Genomic DNA, 17,721 nt, shown 5'->3' with positions numbered 1-17,721 from the left:
ACTGCTCTAGATGCATATCATGACTTTTAATATGCTTTATCATCCAATTGCAATTACCTGAATTATACCTTGAGATTACTACAATACATTGGTTAGAAGTATCTGCATATTTCAAGACCTGCAAAATTTGTTGACCACTTCTAACTCATTTTCAATTTCTTTTCTATTATTTCAGTCCTTTAAGAATTCTTTCAGATTATTTTTTAAGGCACAGCATATGGTCTTTCATGCCAATGCTTTATGCACAGATGGGAAAAAATGTATTATTTTGATGGGAGTAATGTCAGGACATGTTAGCCAACAGCAGTGTCGTGTGTGTGTGTACCTTGAACTCAAAGACTGGGCATTGTCCCTTTGCTTTTTCACTTAGCTGGCATTGTACCATTTGAGCTACCGCTCTACTTTCAGCTTTTTGCTGGTTAATAAGCTGTAGATTGAGTTTTCTGTGCTTTTTCTGCCTGGGCTGGCTTTTGAATCTAAAGTGTGATCTCTACAGGTCCCAGATAGTTGATATTTTTTATTTTAATGCATCTTGATCAATTATAGCTTTTGAGTGTTCATTTCATTTCACATTTAATGTATTTTGCTCCTCTGTTCATTGTCTTTTTTTTTCTTGAAGTGACTTTGATCTCATGACTTTGTCTTTACAACATGAACTTGAGAAAAGATCACCTGGTCTTTTCTCTGATCTTCTTGCAATTTAAGTGTTTGTACATCTTAATAGCCAGTACTGTCTCAGATCTGCAGATGGGACAACACATTCAAGCCTCAGCACAATCTTCTTGGTAGTTTTAACCCTCTTCCAGAAACTGCTTGTCTGCCCACCATAGTCCATCTGCTTCCTGTCCTAACTTTACTTTCCTTGGGGCATAGAGTGCTTGCCTTCTTTTACTATGTCATTTTTGTGGGGCTGGCACTCACCACGGTTTTTCTAGAAAGTTCAGAACATTTAAGGAATAATTAGGATTTGGGGAGATCTACCAGGCACAGAAAGATACCTATCTGTCCTTTATGTTACCTGTTTTTAGTATGCTGCTATTCAAACTATTTTTTCTAGTACATTTCAGTGCTTGCTTTAAGGACTGCAAAAATATATGTTTCAAGTTATCCCAGTCTTCTCTAGATTAAGGATAATGTAATTCCAATAAAAAGTTTTGTTCTAATATTGCTTTATTTCCTACTCCCTCCCTTTGTGCCACCATTATACAATGAACCTCTGTTGTAAGCCTCACAATAGTGTTATAATTACTGCCTTATACAACGTAATGCCACTTAAAGAAGAAAAAACAACCTATTTAATTATGGTAGGCAAATGTGTCTATCCCAAAGATCCCCATCTTCTGGTTATTTAATCCATCACAAATCATGGTACTGCCATAAAAGGACTTTGCGTATTCAAATTGAAGCTACTAACTAGGGAGGTGATCTTGAATTTGTCTAAATGAGCCTAGTATAATAAGATGAACTTTTAAAAGCAGAGGAGGGAAGCAAAAGATGCAGAGGCAATGGAATAACTAGAGAAGGGTTGAGGTAGAAGGGTGATTAGAGAAAGGAAGTGTGAGGACTCACCTCTTGTGGTGGTTTTAATGGTAGAAGAAAGGGTCTTGAGACGAGGAATGAGAGTGCCTTCTAGATATTAAGATTGGTGCTTGGCCGAACATCAACTGGCAATGGAGACCTCAGTCCTACAATCCCATGGAATAGAATGGAGTGAATTCTGACAATAACCTGAATGAGCTAGAACCTTATTCATAACCAGCCTCCAGAAAAGAATGCAGCCACTGGTAGTTGGGAAAAAAGGAATTTATTTGCACTGTTTCCATTTTTCTACTGAAGTGTTAAGAACTTAACATAAGCATTACTCTTCTATCTCCTATTTACAATTCATTTGGAATATTACTACAAATACAATATATAGTTTTTAAAGACTTATGGGGAAGTGCAGTTTATGTTTTCTCTCTTTTACAGGCGTCTGAAAATCATTCAACTTAAATGAAAATTTATAGGGACGTGTTCTGTACATATCTTAAAGGGCAAAGCTTACACTGAGAAATGCAAAAAAATTTGCACACATACAATAAAAAACAGTATAGATGATGTTATTTGGGGTAAAAATATAAACAATACAGTACCGTTCAGTAATTTTGCAAAATAACACTCATACTTTATAGAAATAAAACTGCAAACCTGGAGAATGCTCTGACAAATATTAAACATTATATACACAATGAGGTAAATGTACCTTGGTCTCTTAGAGGTAATTTAAGTTTAAAGCAATTGACATTTTGAAGCATCTCCTTGACATATAAAGAAATATTAAATACCCATTCCATTGGCACAACGTGAAAAGGAGGATATCAAAACACGGTGCGTGATAGTCAATTGACAAATTTATCAAAAAAATAAAAACAAATTCACTGAAGTTTTTTAAGTGTTAAGAAGAGGGTTGAATGTTATTAACCATATTTTTTCAAGTTTGTTTACAAATAAGATTACATAACAGGACAAAAAGTAACATAGTAATAATCCTCATAGCATTCCTAGAAAGAGAGCCCTTGGTACTCCAGCATCCAAATTAGACTTACTAAACTGCAGTACACACCTAGAGATACTCTTCAAAATCTAAATAGTTTAGTATTTTCTACAGCACTTGGGATCTCTATGCCTTGTAGTCAGAACACTGCCACATCACGAAACAAAATAAACCATTGACTTACAATCATTACTTCAGTGCATGGAAAATAAATTTTTGATATGTCTAGAGGGATACAGATTTTGTTGTGCACATTTATTAGCATTTTACTTTACAAAATAGTCAGTATCTGACAGTTCTCAGAGAAAGAAAAGTCCCCCATGTGTGGACTGTAAATGGTCAGGTCACCACTTACATTTTGCAGTGAGAACTGAAACAGGGGATTCTTGGTGGACGGGGCACTGTTCATCAACTCAAGGCACTTCTTGAGCACTATCATTACAGCAGAATTATAAGCTCAGCTCTTCACACTTGGCAGGCCTTCAAGGGAGCACAAGAGGCCTTTGCTTCTGTCACAACTCTCAATGCCACAGCTGCCACCTTGCAGTAACCCCATTTTTTTCTTATCCATGGCAAAGAGTCAAAGCAAAGCAATTGGCAAGAGCATCCCAGGCCTCTTCCACTTACTGTTCAGACCTGGAGACCACTAACTAGCACATCCAACAACTGAAGGAAATGAAAGCATGTCCCACAATTTCCATCAACCATTTTTACTCCTAATACTCAAAAGCAACTCTTCGGTCAAAAGGCTGAGGTTGGAAAAGGGTCTCTCAGGCAGGGGCAAGCAAAAAGGCAGACTGGGAGAAACAGAGCTGAAAATATGCAGGAAGAACCAGGGACGTCCACACTCCAGGAAATCATACTTCTTCTCCTCTCACTCCTTTTGGAGTATTGACAAGAGGCCATAAGTAGGTTAATTTGCCAGAAGATACATCTTAGTCATGTTAAATCTCGGAAATTGAGCATTTTTAGATAGGCAGTATAAACAAGGGTTTTGTTTTTGCAGGACTGAAGTACTACTTAAGTCAAATTTATCTTCTGTTATGACCACAGTCAATGGTCTATGTCATTTTTAAAGTTAACTTCATTTTTAATATTAGTCAATTGAGACTCATCCAGCTGTCTCTACCAAAAAAGGAAATTAGCATAGTAACATGTAAACTCAATTTAGAAGTAAATTAATTTAAAAAAAATCCCTGATTCACCAAAAGTACATTTATCCACAAAGGCAAGAACAGTATAACTGCAACTCAATCTTTGATGTAATAAGGAATATCTTTAGCAAAAGTTAATTACCCCATACGAAAGTGAGAAATCATGTATTACAACTTTAAATCAGACAACTTTTGGTATGTTCTTAAAATTATATAAAAATAGTTTTAGTGATAAAATGCATTGGTCCCCTGGGTTTCATAAAGCAGGTCTTAAAGGCTTAGAAATAGCAAACAAAACACCCCAAAACAGTACCTGATCATAGAACTAGAGCTTATTAAACAGGTAGTATAAAAAAAAACTATGAAAAACAAACCTCTCAAACTTATTAACTCCAATGAAATCATGGTAATGACAGAGGAAACTCAAATTTGTACTCAAAATATTGACTTCTAAGCACATTTTCCCATTATGTTCTTGACACTAAATTCCTATGTAATATGTCATTCACTCAAAAACTGTTTTGGTTTTAAGACCAAATTTATTCTATGCATAAGAGATAAGACATTATCAGAATGTACCTTATTCAGGTATTCACAATCTTTTCCTGGCCCAAATTATGATTTTTTAAAAAAAAGTTTTTTCTAACCCCTCTGTGGGGAACTGACAGCACAGAAGTCAAAGCCTGATCTCACAGCTAGTTTTCCCCTTCTGAATGAGATCACAGTGATATTTAAAAAAAAAAGCCTTCGAAAACTGTAAAAGCCCTGTAAACGCTTTACAGAACTGGAAGTAAAAACCAGTCTCAACTTCATGTGAAAAAAACCATGTTTACTTTGAACATGTATTTTCAATTAAAAAACATTCTTGAAAGTGTAGAACCACTACTCAGAATGTCCTTTAGCTACTACCCCTCCTATTATCAAGGGTACACTGAATTGATTATGTAAAAATGTAAATCAAGTAGTTGCAACATCAAGATAAAAGACTGAATTAAAAGCTGCTTTCCTCACTTTCTAATCTTACAGAGAATCCATCAAACACACTAAGTAACAAGTGTGACTATGTGACCATCAAGCACATCTATTCAACTTAACTATCTCTGTCTGCCTAGAAAAAGGCCTAGTATTTAACATTACCCATATCCTAATCTTCAATGTAATTAATTCCTTAAAAAAATAACACTGTCTTTGATCAGATAAAGAAAACAAATGGCTTACAGAATACCACACAACTTTTCACAATCAGCTAGACAAACTTCCCATATAGAAAGCAGTCTGTATGCTCTAAAGGAACAGTTACTAGAGCGCTATAAGCATCTAGAGTGCCACGTGACTTTTTAAAGTTATTCAGACAACACAAGCAAACTAAAAAGCTCAATGTGAGAATATTCCAACAGGACCATTTACTTATTAATGCCACTGCATTTCTTTAGTGGTTCAAGCACATTTCGGTAGGAAAAAGGCATTTTCAAAATGGAATACTGAACAACATACCATAAAAAACCTTCTAAAAACAACAGAAACGGTTTGTGTTACCCCGATAAATAATTTTTTGAATTCAAACAATAAAGTATTTAACACAGAGACTTTAAGCATTTCCATTAGAAAGACAAAGAAGTGGCACTTACTGGTGTAGTACAATCCCATTTTGAAGGCATGTAATGCTCTGAATATGTGAAAGAACAGTAATAGTATACAAAATACAATTGCATAAATTATGTTCCTCACTATTATGAGGTCATTTTTAGACTCAAAATACAAGTTTTGTAAGTGTTAGTTTTAAGATCCTGAAAAACCATAGAAAGATTACATTCAAAGTCTGAATCAAGGAAACTCTTTAGTGGTTCAGAATCCTCTGAGAATGTACTAACCAGGAGTAAATAATTTTCTTGAAAAATAAGAAATGTTTTATGTAACTCAACAATCCAGATCCTTTCCCCTTAAAGATGATCTTCAACAAAGTAGAGTTACCCAAAGTTAAGACCAGCATCATCTTTTAAAAAAAAACAAGTTTTAATAAAAACTAAAGGTAGACTACACAATATTTTGAAACTTTCCTGGGAAAGAAGCCTTGATAGTGCACAGAAAAGACCCACATGGCTGTTCCTGGTTCCAAAGAAAATCCTGGGAAGTTTTCCGTTGACCTTATTACACTGCTGCAAAAGGAAGCGGTATCTTCTGTTCTCTCTCAGTGAGGTAGAACAATTGACCTCCCAAATGAGAACCCAGGAGCAGATCTGAAGAAACAGTAGAGATCCAGCAAAGCTGCAGAATTACATTTTGATGCCTTCCTGTTGACTGAGTTGTGACAAAGTTTTCTTAATCCGCAAAGCAGTCAGCCTAGCTGCTCCATTGGCATACCAACATTCTCTCATAATCTTAGCCATCACTCTCAAGGCCTACAAGAAATGTAAGAAAAATTATTATTAATGCACATACCATTTGCCATTTATCTGGGTCAGAATCCTTATCTGTAAATTTTCTTTTAAAATGATATATTCACATGGTTTTTGTTTAGTGTTACTTCGAATAGCAAATGAGTAGGAATGACTTCGGTTTCCACGTGGGAAGGAAGGAGTGCCAGTCAAGGGTAAATTAGCAGTCCTCAAAAGGATGAACCTTAAATCAGTGCTGGCAAGGCAAAGAATGAATCTACTGCTGAGACACACACACCCTCCCCCCTAACCCCTCCAATTGAGAAATTAACTGCAAGCCTCATGACCAACCAAGAAATGAAAGAATGTCCTTTGGAAATGTGAGTAGCCCAAGAAGAGGCCAAGAGACTGATATCAGTGGTTCCCCCAAAGCAAGATCAGTATAAAAGCATGCATAAATGAAGATGAAATGAAGCTGATAAATCTCCTAGCAAGTGGAGAAAAAGAAAAAGAGGAAAGAAAAGAAAATTAAATGGCAGGAGGTTTAATATTCAAGTCACTAGAGTCGAATAAAGAAAAACAAGGAAAATGGGAGGAAAGCAATTCAGCACTCCTTCACGAACTTTTTAGAAAAGATCATGTTTCCAGAGTAAAAGGACCAAGTGCCAACACATACATAAATTCATTCAACATATACCAGGTATCATTTTAAATTTAGCGATGTAGCAGTGAACAGACAAAATCCCCAAAGCTTAGATTCCAAAGGGCTTAGCCACACAATACATAAATTACTGTAAAAGACAGGGCCTATCCCTGGTAAATGCTAAAGAAAAATAGTTTAGAGGAGTTAAAATAGGCAAGGGGAGGAAGATGCAATCTCTGAGCAGAAACCTGAAATGGGGAGCAATGAATAAGGAAAGAAACAGGAAGACATGAAATCCAAGAAGGAAGATTCAACATATGAAATATAGGCAATCCCAAAATAAAAGCTATCCAATTGGCTTTGAGAACAAGTTTAGACTAAAAATAGTCAGAAGGCTCTGGAAGAGACTTATTTAGGAATTCTGTCCATTTTACGGTCTTTTTTTTTTTTGCCAGTCCTGGGCCTTGGACTCAGGGCCTGATCACTGTCCTTGGCTTCTTTTTGCTCAAGGCTAGCACTCTCCCAACTGGAGCCACAGTGCTACTTCTGGCCTTTTCTATGTATGTGGAGCTGAGGAATCAAACCTAGGGCTTCATGTATACAAGTCAAGTGCTCTTGCCACTACTAGGCCATATTCCCAGCCCCAGTTTTACACTGTTTTTTTGGTTGTTGTTTTTTTTTTTTTTGCCAGTCCTGGGCCTTGGACTCAGGGCCTGAGCACTGTCCCTGGCTTCTCTTTGCTCAAGGCTAGCACTCTGCCACTTGAGCCACAGAGCCACTTCTGACCATTTTCTATATATGTAGTGCTGGGGAATCGAACCCAGGGCTTCGTGTATACGAGGCAAGCACTCTTGCCACTAGGCCATATTCCCAGCCCCAGTTTTACATTCTTTACGAGTTTTATTATCAAAAGATTTATAAACCCTAGAAAAGAAAATGATTAAACCAGTGATAAGCACATTAAAAGAATACCACTTTGAGAAATAATAAAAATGACAGTAATGGCATTAATTCAGCATACTGTGATAGCAACTGCAAACTGCACCTATTCATAAAGATTAAATTTTCTTCATGCTTAAAAATTGTATGTAATGTGCTGCAATTACTAAATCAATATGTAAATACTTTGAGTTCATACTTTGAATTACCCAGGTACCATTTTACCGTGTGTGTGTGTGTGTGTGTGTGTGTGTGTGTGTGTGTGTGTGTGTGGACTTGAACTCAGGGCTTGGGTAATGTCCTTCAGCTTTTTCACTCAAGGCTTTCTACTATGTGAGCCTTAGCTCTACTTCCAGCTTTTTACTGTTTAATCAGAGATAAGAGTCTTAAGAACTTTGCTGCCCAGGCTGGCTTTGAACCAGCATCTTCAGATCTCAGACTCCGATTAAGTAGGATTACAGGAGTGAGCCACCAGTGCCTGGCTTCAGATAACATTCATTAAAGACATTATTCTTTGGCTGGGGGTGGTGGTGGTGGTGGTGGCAAGTACAGAAACGGAGAGAAGAAAGGGAAACATATGCAATCATACTATTTAGTATATACTGCGTGAAAAATGAACATGGAACTTGTGGGCAAGGATGGGTTGAAGAAACAGAGGGAAAGGGAAAGCAATGGAAGGGGAGACATTGTCCAAAAAAAATGTTCTCATTGCTTAACTTATAAAATGGTAACTCCTTGGGCTGGGAATATAGCCTAGTGGCAAGAGTGCTTGACTCGTATACATGTAGCCCTGGGTTCGATTCCCCAGCACCACATATATAGAAAATGGCCAGAAGTGGCGCTGTGGCTCAAGTGGCAGAGTGCTATCCTTGAGCAAAGAGAAGCCAGGGACAGTGCTCAGGCCCTGAGTCCAAGGCCCAGGACTGGCAAAAATAAATAAAATAAAATAAAATAAAATGGTAACTCCTCTGCACAATGCCTTAATACATTAAAAAATAAAAACAGCTTCACAGTTGTGGCAGCAAGTAGGTTGTCATATTAGATCAATATTTTCCATCTCTGTCAAACTGGATATGTTTTGAGCCTATGTGACCTCTGACTTGAACTTATAAAAGTAGAGTGAGGTTGTAGAGCAGTGAAAATTCTCTGTATGCTGTATTCTCTATATGTAAAATGATGATTACACACTATTATCACTTGCCCAAAGTAACAGAATGCACAATAATAAGAATGAACCTCAATACAGAGTGTAAGTGATTATGATGTACTGTTGGGGTCCAGCTTTATGGACTTCAGGGTGAAGGGCATTGGAGAGCGCACCCGAGTCGCCCTTCCCCCCAGCCCTGGGGAATGCGGAAGCAGGCCACAATTCTCTGGGTCCGGAACCAGAAGAACCGGCTTTGCAACAAGCCCCCAATTTTCTCGCCAGCCCAGGCGCCCCCCAGTCTCTCCCTGGCGCGGTGCTTTCGAGTGACGTTAGCTCATGAGGGGGTCATATGACAAGCTCCCAGCCTAACAGCATCCTGGCCGATCGCCTTCTCTTCCTATCATTAGTCCTTGCCCCTGCCTTAATAAATCAGATTGCTCTTGAAGCTTCTCCGAGACCCGCGTATGCCTGGCTTTCTTTACTGGTAAGGAGGTGGGCAAAGCCCTCGTTGGGCCGCGTGCATGTGAGGTCAGTGCTGGCTCCCCCGCCCCATCCTGGGTGACCAGGGGAGAGGGTGAGAAAGGGAGTTGTGAGAAGCCTAACTGAGCCTTGATCCCCACGCCAGGGGAGGCGACCCGAGCCCGACAATGTATCAAAGTATGTTCATCATTTGTGATCAATGAATGATCTGGAGAGATGAAGGGTAATACATGTATGGGGGTAGGGCAAATGGGCAATCCATGTGCTTTCAATTTTGCTATGAACTTAAAACTTTTCTTAGAAAAAAATATTAAAAAAAAACCCCAGATACTATCATTTGTCAAATGATGTCACATGCAAATTCTCTAACAATAATGTGCCATATCTCTTCTGTGCCTGTCTGAATACTTCATTTTTGCTGGAAGTAGCATACTCTCTTATAATACAGCATATTCTCTTATAATACAGTTTCCATGGAGTCCTACATTAAGATGTAGAATTAATTACTGACATAACCAACTTTTACTCCTAAGCTACAAAACAACAGATCTGAAAGCTGTGTCACCACTAACTACCACCAATTACAACTAGGAAACAGTTTAAGAATTTTTTGTAAAAGCTAGGAATGAGAAGTTGCTGACAGTGTTGGAAAGCATCAGTCCCTCCCACCCCCAAACTCTTGGTTAACAGTCACCAGGGCCCAAACAGATAAAAAGACTCAGAATCATTGGAAACTGCTTCATAATCATCTTAAACAAGTTCTTCATCTTACAAACGGATGTTGAGTTCAGAGAAGTAAAGTGATCTATCCAAAGTTCAACCAGAAAATTTAGAATACAGGTTTCCTAATTCCTACAGAGTATCTGTCCCAGTAACTTTAGGTTGCACTCTTAGGAGGGAAGTAGTCATCTAAAAGGCAGTAGTCTTACTTCATCTGGCAGATCTAATAATGTTGAGATCTGCCAGTACCACTGCAAATACTCTCTGACCCTTTCCATGTGCTTATAGTTGAACATGAAAAGCATATTACTTTTATTCATTGACTTAAATGCTTTGAAAAAGAATGAAAATTTTAATTCTAGTCTGTTTTCCTTAAAGAAAAGAAGGAAATTTCCTCATACTAAACAGAAGCAATTTAGAAAATGGCTTCGTGTCAAGGAGAAATACTTACTTCACAGCTCTGCCATCTGTTAGGAATATTTGGTCTTAACTTCTGTTCACAAACCACTTTTCTCATTTCTTCAACGGATGGATCAGAAGGTACAAGATCATAATAAGGCAGTTGATAATCTTCATGAATTCCTATAGCGGTTAAAAAAATCTACTTTGAAGAATTTATCAGCCAATGCCACACATTTAGAAGTATCACCTGAGAGGACTATTACAATGACCCCATTACTAAATCAGGTAATTAGAACTAAGCACCGATCTGCATCAACACCACAAATGAGATACTATTTACCCCACACCTTGAAATTAATCATAGCCATGAGATTATTTATGAGGTTATTTTTAATGAGGGCTAACTATGAGCTATACAGATCAGGTTGACATTTTCCCCTGTAACCCTATTAGAGAGCAAATGAAGTTGTGTTCTGTGATTGTACAAGCCTCTTTCTGGGTAGGTACTGACATACACATTCTTTGTCAATGAGATATGAACTTTGTAAGGCAAGCCTCAAGTGCAAGTCCCTTCTACTTATATCTCTCAATACTAGGTCTTACTTGCTATAATTCTTAGGCATACTCTGTCCCTCAGTACCCTGGATCCTAAGTTTCAGCCAAGCCTGGATCTCAAAGCCCAATCTTTTCTTTTCTTTTCTTTTTTTTTTTTTTCTCGTGCTAGTTCTGGGGCTTGAACTCAGGGCTGAGGGTGATATCCCTGAGCTTTTTTGCTCAAGGCCATAATCTACCATTGAAGCCAGAGCACCACCTCCAACATTTTTTGGTGCTTTACTGTAGAGAAGAGTCTCACAGACTTTCCTGCATCAACTGGCTTTGAACCACAATTCTCAGATCTCAGCCTCCTGAGATGCTAGGATTATAGGTGTACCTGGTAAGACATTGTTTCTTGAGTAAACACTGACAAATGCTCTAATCTAAAAATGAAACCTAATCTAAAAAGTAATGTAGTGGTAATTACCACTACATTAATCTCTAATAATCAAGCTAGTGAAACTAACCACAGTATCAAGAGGAAAACAAACAAAAAAAAGTTTGATAAGGTCCATGCCAGAAACAGCTTCTTCATGACCTCACAAGCAGCCATTCATTCAAGTAACTACAGCCCAAGACAAGATTGAGTTCTGATGCTGCCTGAGAGTCAAATGGAAACAAGTCAATATTAGAACAGCTACGCATTGGCATGCCTTGTCATTTCCTTCACTCCAGGTTTTAACATCATTTTTCCTCTGGTACTCTCAGTGATCACCTGTCAGACTGTTAATTGTAGAAATCTCATTCAATAAAATGAAGTCAATTCTTGATCAACTTCTGCTCATAACGAACTGTAAGGAGAAAAAAGAGCCATTTACCACCAATGGAACATCGTCGTGCAATTTCCCAGAATACTAAGCCCATTGCATAGATGTCAGCACGTTTGAAGGATTCAAAATGTTTCATATTTATGGAATCATCTAGAACTTCAGGAGCCATGTACCTACAAAGAAGACAAAATTGTGCTTTATTCAATAGCAAACACATTATTTCTGAACCATTTCTTTTTTTTTTAATTTCTTGGGAGTATGAGACTATTATTAACTTTTTCTATCTTTAGTTGTGCTATTTTTTTAAAAAATAGTTCACATTTCCTATTTTTACAAAAAGCTTTCCTAAATACATAAAGTACAAAGTAAAATATCCTTCTTTTACCCTCAGTATTAACATTTGAATGAACTTTCTTTCTGACATCTCTCTCCATACTTATACATACACACAATTTACATAAATGAGATCATATCAGAATCAAGCAGGATTTAAAAGGGGGCAGAGATATACTTTAGGGAACAAATAGATAAAAATGTGTGTAAGCCTTCATGCTGAAACTACATTACAAGGTTACCCTGAGAAGATTATAGGTCAAGACCCATGAAGACCTGCAGCAACCTCTGTTGAGGATCTCTGAAGCCAGAAATCTAAGTATATTTGAGACAGGCCTAAAGCTGTTGGCATTGTTCAAGGCCTAAGCAATAGTTCTGAAGAAATGTAGAACAAGGTGTGGGATGAGAAATCTGAGCTCCTCAGGTTACTATCCATACAAATTGTTCATATTCTTAACATCTACAAGCTAGTTTCCTCATCTGTGAATTCATGGTAATGATGTCCTTAGACATCTCATCAGGTTCTCTTGAGAAGATTCCCACATGTTCGGTAGACACTGTGATGGATACTTGCAATACAAGGCTGCTAATAAGCAGTTTGAAATCCAATAGAACATACAAGACACATAAATGGACAGTTATAACATAACATGGAAATGCCTCAATGGTCTAGGTTCACTGTGCTATGACAGCCCTTCCTGGGCTGAGATCAGAAAATACTTTTCGCGGGGCTGGGGATATGGCCTAGTGGCAAGAGAGCTTGCCTCGTATACATGAGGCCCTGAGTTCGATTCCCCAGCACCACATATACAGAAAACAGCCAGAAGTGGCGCTGTGGCTCAAGTGGCAGAGTGCTAGCCTTGAGCAAAAGGAAGCCAGGGACAGTGCTCAGGCCCTGAGTCCAAGCCCCAGGACTGGCCAAAAAAAGAAAATACTTTTCAAGAGGGAAAAAAATTTCAAGAGTTCTGAGGATCATAAAAGGCTTTCTATGAGAAAGGAAGGATGTAAGTTAAGAAAAAAGCCAAGGATATAGCACATGCTTAAGTTCTAAAGAAGACAGGCAAGTTAGTATATGAGAACAGTTGGACTAGCTACAACATAGCATTTGAAGAAGGCATTAAATAAGGATATGCGCATGCATGCAGGCTTGTACGCATGCACACATACACACATGCACACATGATACCAATTAAGATATTGTTGAATAGAAGATAATCTATAAATATCAGTTGCTATTGTTCTTACAATTAATCTACTTAATGAAAATATTTTCTGGAAGTGCTGCCTTTTATCATCAGACATCTTATTAGTCAGGTAACCTTCCTTGACTTCAGAATAGGAAAGGCCAAGAGACTATATTCCTGTGTCCAATCCAATAAAATACCAAGTTTGAACTGCAGAAAAGACATGCATATATGAATGAGAAGGAGGAAAGGGAATCGATTTCAACAAACACTAAATACCACTTATTCACAAGTATACCTTTTTGTTCCTACTCTGTGGTTTGGAGCTATATCAATTGTATCCGTAGCCGAATCATGCCTTACTGCCAGTCCTAAGTCTGCAATACAGCAGGTTCCATTCTTCTTCACCAAGATATTCTTTGATTTCAAATCTCTATGAGCAATGGCAGGTTTTCCTAAAGAACCAAAAATGAACCATGATTGCTTAAGAAGTATTACCAGTCATAATCATCCCCCCTTTAGGCTCAAAAGTCATCCTCCAGTCATGAAATCTTTTCCACCACATCACCTCCAACACCTAGACTTTTACTAAACAATCTCAAGTGACTCACTCTACCAAAGGTTGCTGAAATTCTGTTTTTAAAGAAAATGGAAACAGTAAGATGTGCCAAACTATGACGTTCAAACAACATTAAGTCTCAAAGATTTATAGTGAAAAAAGACGGAAGATGAAAAAAGTTACTGGTTTATTGGTGTCTTATGAATACTTTACAAGAAACCTAATTAGACTGATATTCAAGTGTGTGTGTGTGTGTGTGTGTGTGTGTGTGTGTGTGTGTGTACACAAATGTGCCAATACTGGGACTTGACCAGGGAGCTCTACCTTATTTTTGGCCATGGCTTACCAGTTGAGCCACAACTCCACTACTGGCTTTTTGCTGGCAAATTAGAGGTTAAGTATCTCATGGACTTTCCTGCACAGCTGGCAGATCTCAGCCTCTTGAGTAGCTAGCATTACAGGCATGAGCCACCAGCACTCAGCTTGAATGCTACTTTTAAGAATTCACAAAAATATCCATGTTGTTACAAAGCCTACAAAAAAAAATCTCAGAACAAATTCCCAGGCTTTTAACACTGTAATTTTTCCTGCAGAAATGGTGTCTTCAAGAAAATAAAATCCATTTAAATACTCCTAGAGAGGCTGACACATAAGATTCATGATAATTTAAAGTTGAAGAGTTACCTTGGGTACCAACAATCTCCATGTGAAGATGGGCAAGACCACTTGCTGTGGACAAAGCGAGTTTGATCATTCCTTCCACAGTAACTGTGTATCTGTTCAAGTAATCAAAGAGGGAGCCATGCTCATGATAATCTGACACCAACCAGAGCTGAGTCCATGTACCATTGTCTGCAAAACAACAATGATGTTTCAGCTGAGTTGTAGAAACTTTATGGTTTGTGTTCAAAGTTACTTACTCTCAACTCCATATCACACTACTACAACATGATTCCCCCTTAAGTTTGAATTCCCTTCACAATTTGTTATATATTCAGTTTGTTCTATACTTTTACATGTACATCCTTTAGATACACAAAAGTAATCCATTTATTCTTGAGATAAGGCAAAGATAAATAATATGCCTAGATCAGTGTCAGATTAGGAGGAGTTCTATGCCAGTTTCTAAAAGAAAAAAAGTAAAATAAAAAATAAAATAAAACAAATACCCTCATCCCCAGCAATAGGGAAGGACGTGAGAAGTATCAGGGAGCCTACTGTGACCACAATGGAGATAGGGTAGACAACAAGACAATGAGCTTCCATGAACAGTGATGATCTTTAGTGAAAGACCATGGATATCGTTCACAAAGATACCAGGTAAGATAATGGTTAAAAATCAACAAAGTGGTGCCTGTGACATAAGCACACTGACCCTAGTTTTATCCAAGTTGATTATGAACCTAAACAACTAAGAATGTGAATTCCCAAAGATCCTGTTACATGAATTTGAAGTGTACTGTGTTATAGGAGTAACGGTGAAGATGCCAGGTAGACTCCTAGGTTAGACTAGTCCATAAAATATTATTTAAGCTGGGAGCTAGAAAAATACAAAATTGACTTATGAAGGAAAAAAAGCCTTACAACTTTAAAAGACAGAGTAATTCAGTGAAAGATATACACGTTAGTCATTGTGACCTGAGTTGGAATCCAAGGCCTGTTTGTTATCGATTATATGACTGTAGACAAGTTTCTTAACCAAGGCCTCTGCTCTTCCTTTCATACAAGAATCATAACTTACCATATATTACTTAAGATTTCAAGGAGAACACAGTACTATACTTCTAAATTTCAGGCAGTACAATGCTTGGCAAATAAAGAGCTTAAAATGTGTTTCTTCCTCCCCTACTGGCTATAAAACTAAAGAAAAAATTGACATAAATCCTGTGTTTTAAAGGTTACTTCAAAAAGAACAACACTGATTAGAAGAGATTAAGGAAGGAGATGGAATTTTTCAGATTTGAGATATTTCTCAGTACTTTCCAAAGAACTAAATTAGTAACCTTAGTTTCTAGTTAATTTTTTCATAGCCCTTATGACTCTGTCCAAACCATCTTTTTCTTTAAGTACATTACTAGCTTAGGTGCATGCTTATTAGCCTGTGAATGAATTTTGAAAGGCTCACAAACATAAGAAATAAAAAGGAACATAAAGTCCATTAAACTTTGACTAAGAAGAGAGAAGGAATAGGGAAGAATCAGTAGGGCCAGGTAATTCCTACAGTGACCACCAGATGACAGCATCCACTTACTTGGTTGCTGCGTTTTTCTTTTTCTTTTGTTTTTGTTTTTTTTCCCTCCTTTTTTCTTTTGTCTTTTTTTTTTTGGTACTGGGGATCCAACCCAAGACATTGCACTTGCTAGGCAAGCGCTTTGGTCCTAAGCTATATCACAGCCCTGTTTTTATTCTTTTTCCTTTTTTGGTGCTGGTCCTGAAGCTTCAACTTGGGGTCTAGATACTGTTCCTGAGGTTTTGTGCTTAAGGCTAGCACTCTACCACTTGATCCACACCTCTCCTTCTAGCTTTCTGATGATTCATTGGAGATAAGAGTCTCATGGACTTTCCAGCTCAGGCTGGCTTTGAACTCATCATTCTCAGTGGTTAGGACTACAGGTATGAGCCACTAGTGCCCAGCTAGTTGCTGCTTTTTAACAAATGGATCAGGAAGTTTAGACACAGCAGCTCTGGCATCTTTGCCCATGTGTCTGCACCTTGCAACATACCCTAATACAAGCCCTGAGAGAGATTTAAGCTCAAAATGCAGATTTAAGACTCACCACCATTGTAGATGTTGAAATCAGAATAGATAAAACCTTTAAGATAACAATTAGTATTTGTAGAATTAGAGATTTCTTGTCAAATCAGTAAGATGCTGAGAAAATAATAAGAACAAGCTGAGTGTGGTATAGTATGCCATTAATCCCAGGCCTTGAGAGGCTGAAGCAGGAGGATCACAAGTTGCCAAGGCCAGTCTTGGCTATCTATATAAAGAGTTCCAAGCCAGCCTGGACTACACAGCAAAACCTTGTCTCAAAAATAAATGGAAGGAGAATAAGAGGGAAAAGAAAAGTCTACGATTATGGAAGGATTGGGGGAGGAATTACTATTTCAAAGGAAGAATAAAATGAGCACAAAGTACTTGGTCCAAGTATGACTACTATTTTTGTCTTTTTTTTTCAGTTTAAACAATATTGAAGTATTAGTGGCTACTAATTATTGCTGCCTACAGCCATCACTGTCCATTGTCATAATAAAGCATTATGTGTCTCTTGTGATATAAGAAGTATACAATGTACTTAGTATGTATTTAGGGAAAACCACTAACACTTCAATTAGATTAGGCCTCTAAAGCTAATTGCCAGATTTTAAAGAAAATACAGAGGCTTAAGAGATATTCCATATCATTTCTGTAATAAGCAAATTACAGAATTTGATAAGCCCACAGTACAATCTACTTTCTTTAGCAAATAAATTGCCAAAAATCCCCAAAACCAACAGTGGAGAGAAACCAAAGATTTTTAGGAGCCATATGAGAAGTATTAACCAAATGCAGTGTGTGGATTTGGAACTTTATTTGAATAAACAATCTGTCTTTTTGGAAAGAGACAATTGCAGAGCTGAACCAGACAGGATATTTGAAAAACATTTAGAAACCAACAATGGTAGAGTGGTTGTTTCATAAAAGACACTTTTTTATAACTTAAAGATAAGAACTGAAATGTTTATGGATGAAAAGATAGGTTATCTGGGAGTGGCTACAAACAATTTGGTCAGGGGGTAGAGTAAGTAGATCAGAGACCAGTGATTGACAGTGAGCTGATAACTGTTGAAGCTGGTTAATGGAGAATCAACAAATTATTCTCTACTTTTTCACATGTAGGACATTTT

The 17,721-nt window shown here is 37.6% G+C and overlaps 1 protein-coding gene across 2 annotated transcripts in view; it reads right to left on the bottom strand.

The window, feature by feature from the left end:
* Positions 1-1,788: 1,788 nt before the first annotated feature.
* Positions 1,789-17,721, bottom strand: part of Tgfbr1 (transforming growth factor beta receptor 1) — a 52,449-nt gene continuing 36,516 nt past the window's right edge. For both annotated transcript variants that reach the window (XM_048337981.1, XM_048337990.1), the window contains exons 5-9: positions 14,518-14,685; positions 13,573-13,729; positions 11,806-11,930; positions 10,443-10,573; positions 1,789-6,086 (exon numbers count right to left, since the gene is read on the bottom strand). In XM_048337981.1, the coding sequence (XP_048193938.1) occupies positions 5,961-6,086; positions 10,443-10,573; positions 11,806-11,930; positions 13,573-13,729; positions 14,518-14,685 (707 nt within the window). In that variant the 3' untranslated portion in view covers positions 1,789-5,960. The remainder of the gene's footprint in view (positions 6,087-10,442; positions 10,574-11,805; positions 11,931-13,572; positions 13,730-14,517; positions 14,686-17,721) is intronic.

Source organism: Perognathus longimembris, chromosome 1 (assembly GCF_023159225.1).
Source record: "Perognathus longimembris pacificus isolate PPM17 chromosome 1, ASM2315922v1, whole genome shotgun sequence".
NCBI classification, from domain to species: domain Eukaryota; kingdom Metazoa; phylum Chordata; class Mammalia; order Rodentia; family Heteromyidae; genus Perognathus; species Perognathus longimembris.
Note: the sequence above shows the minus strand (reverse complement) of the source record. Positions and strands in the feature narration are given on the sequence as shown.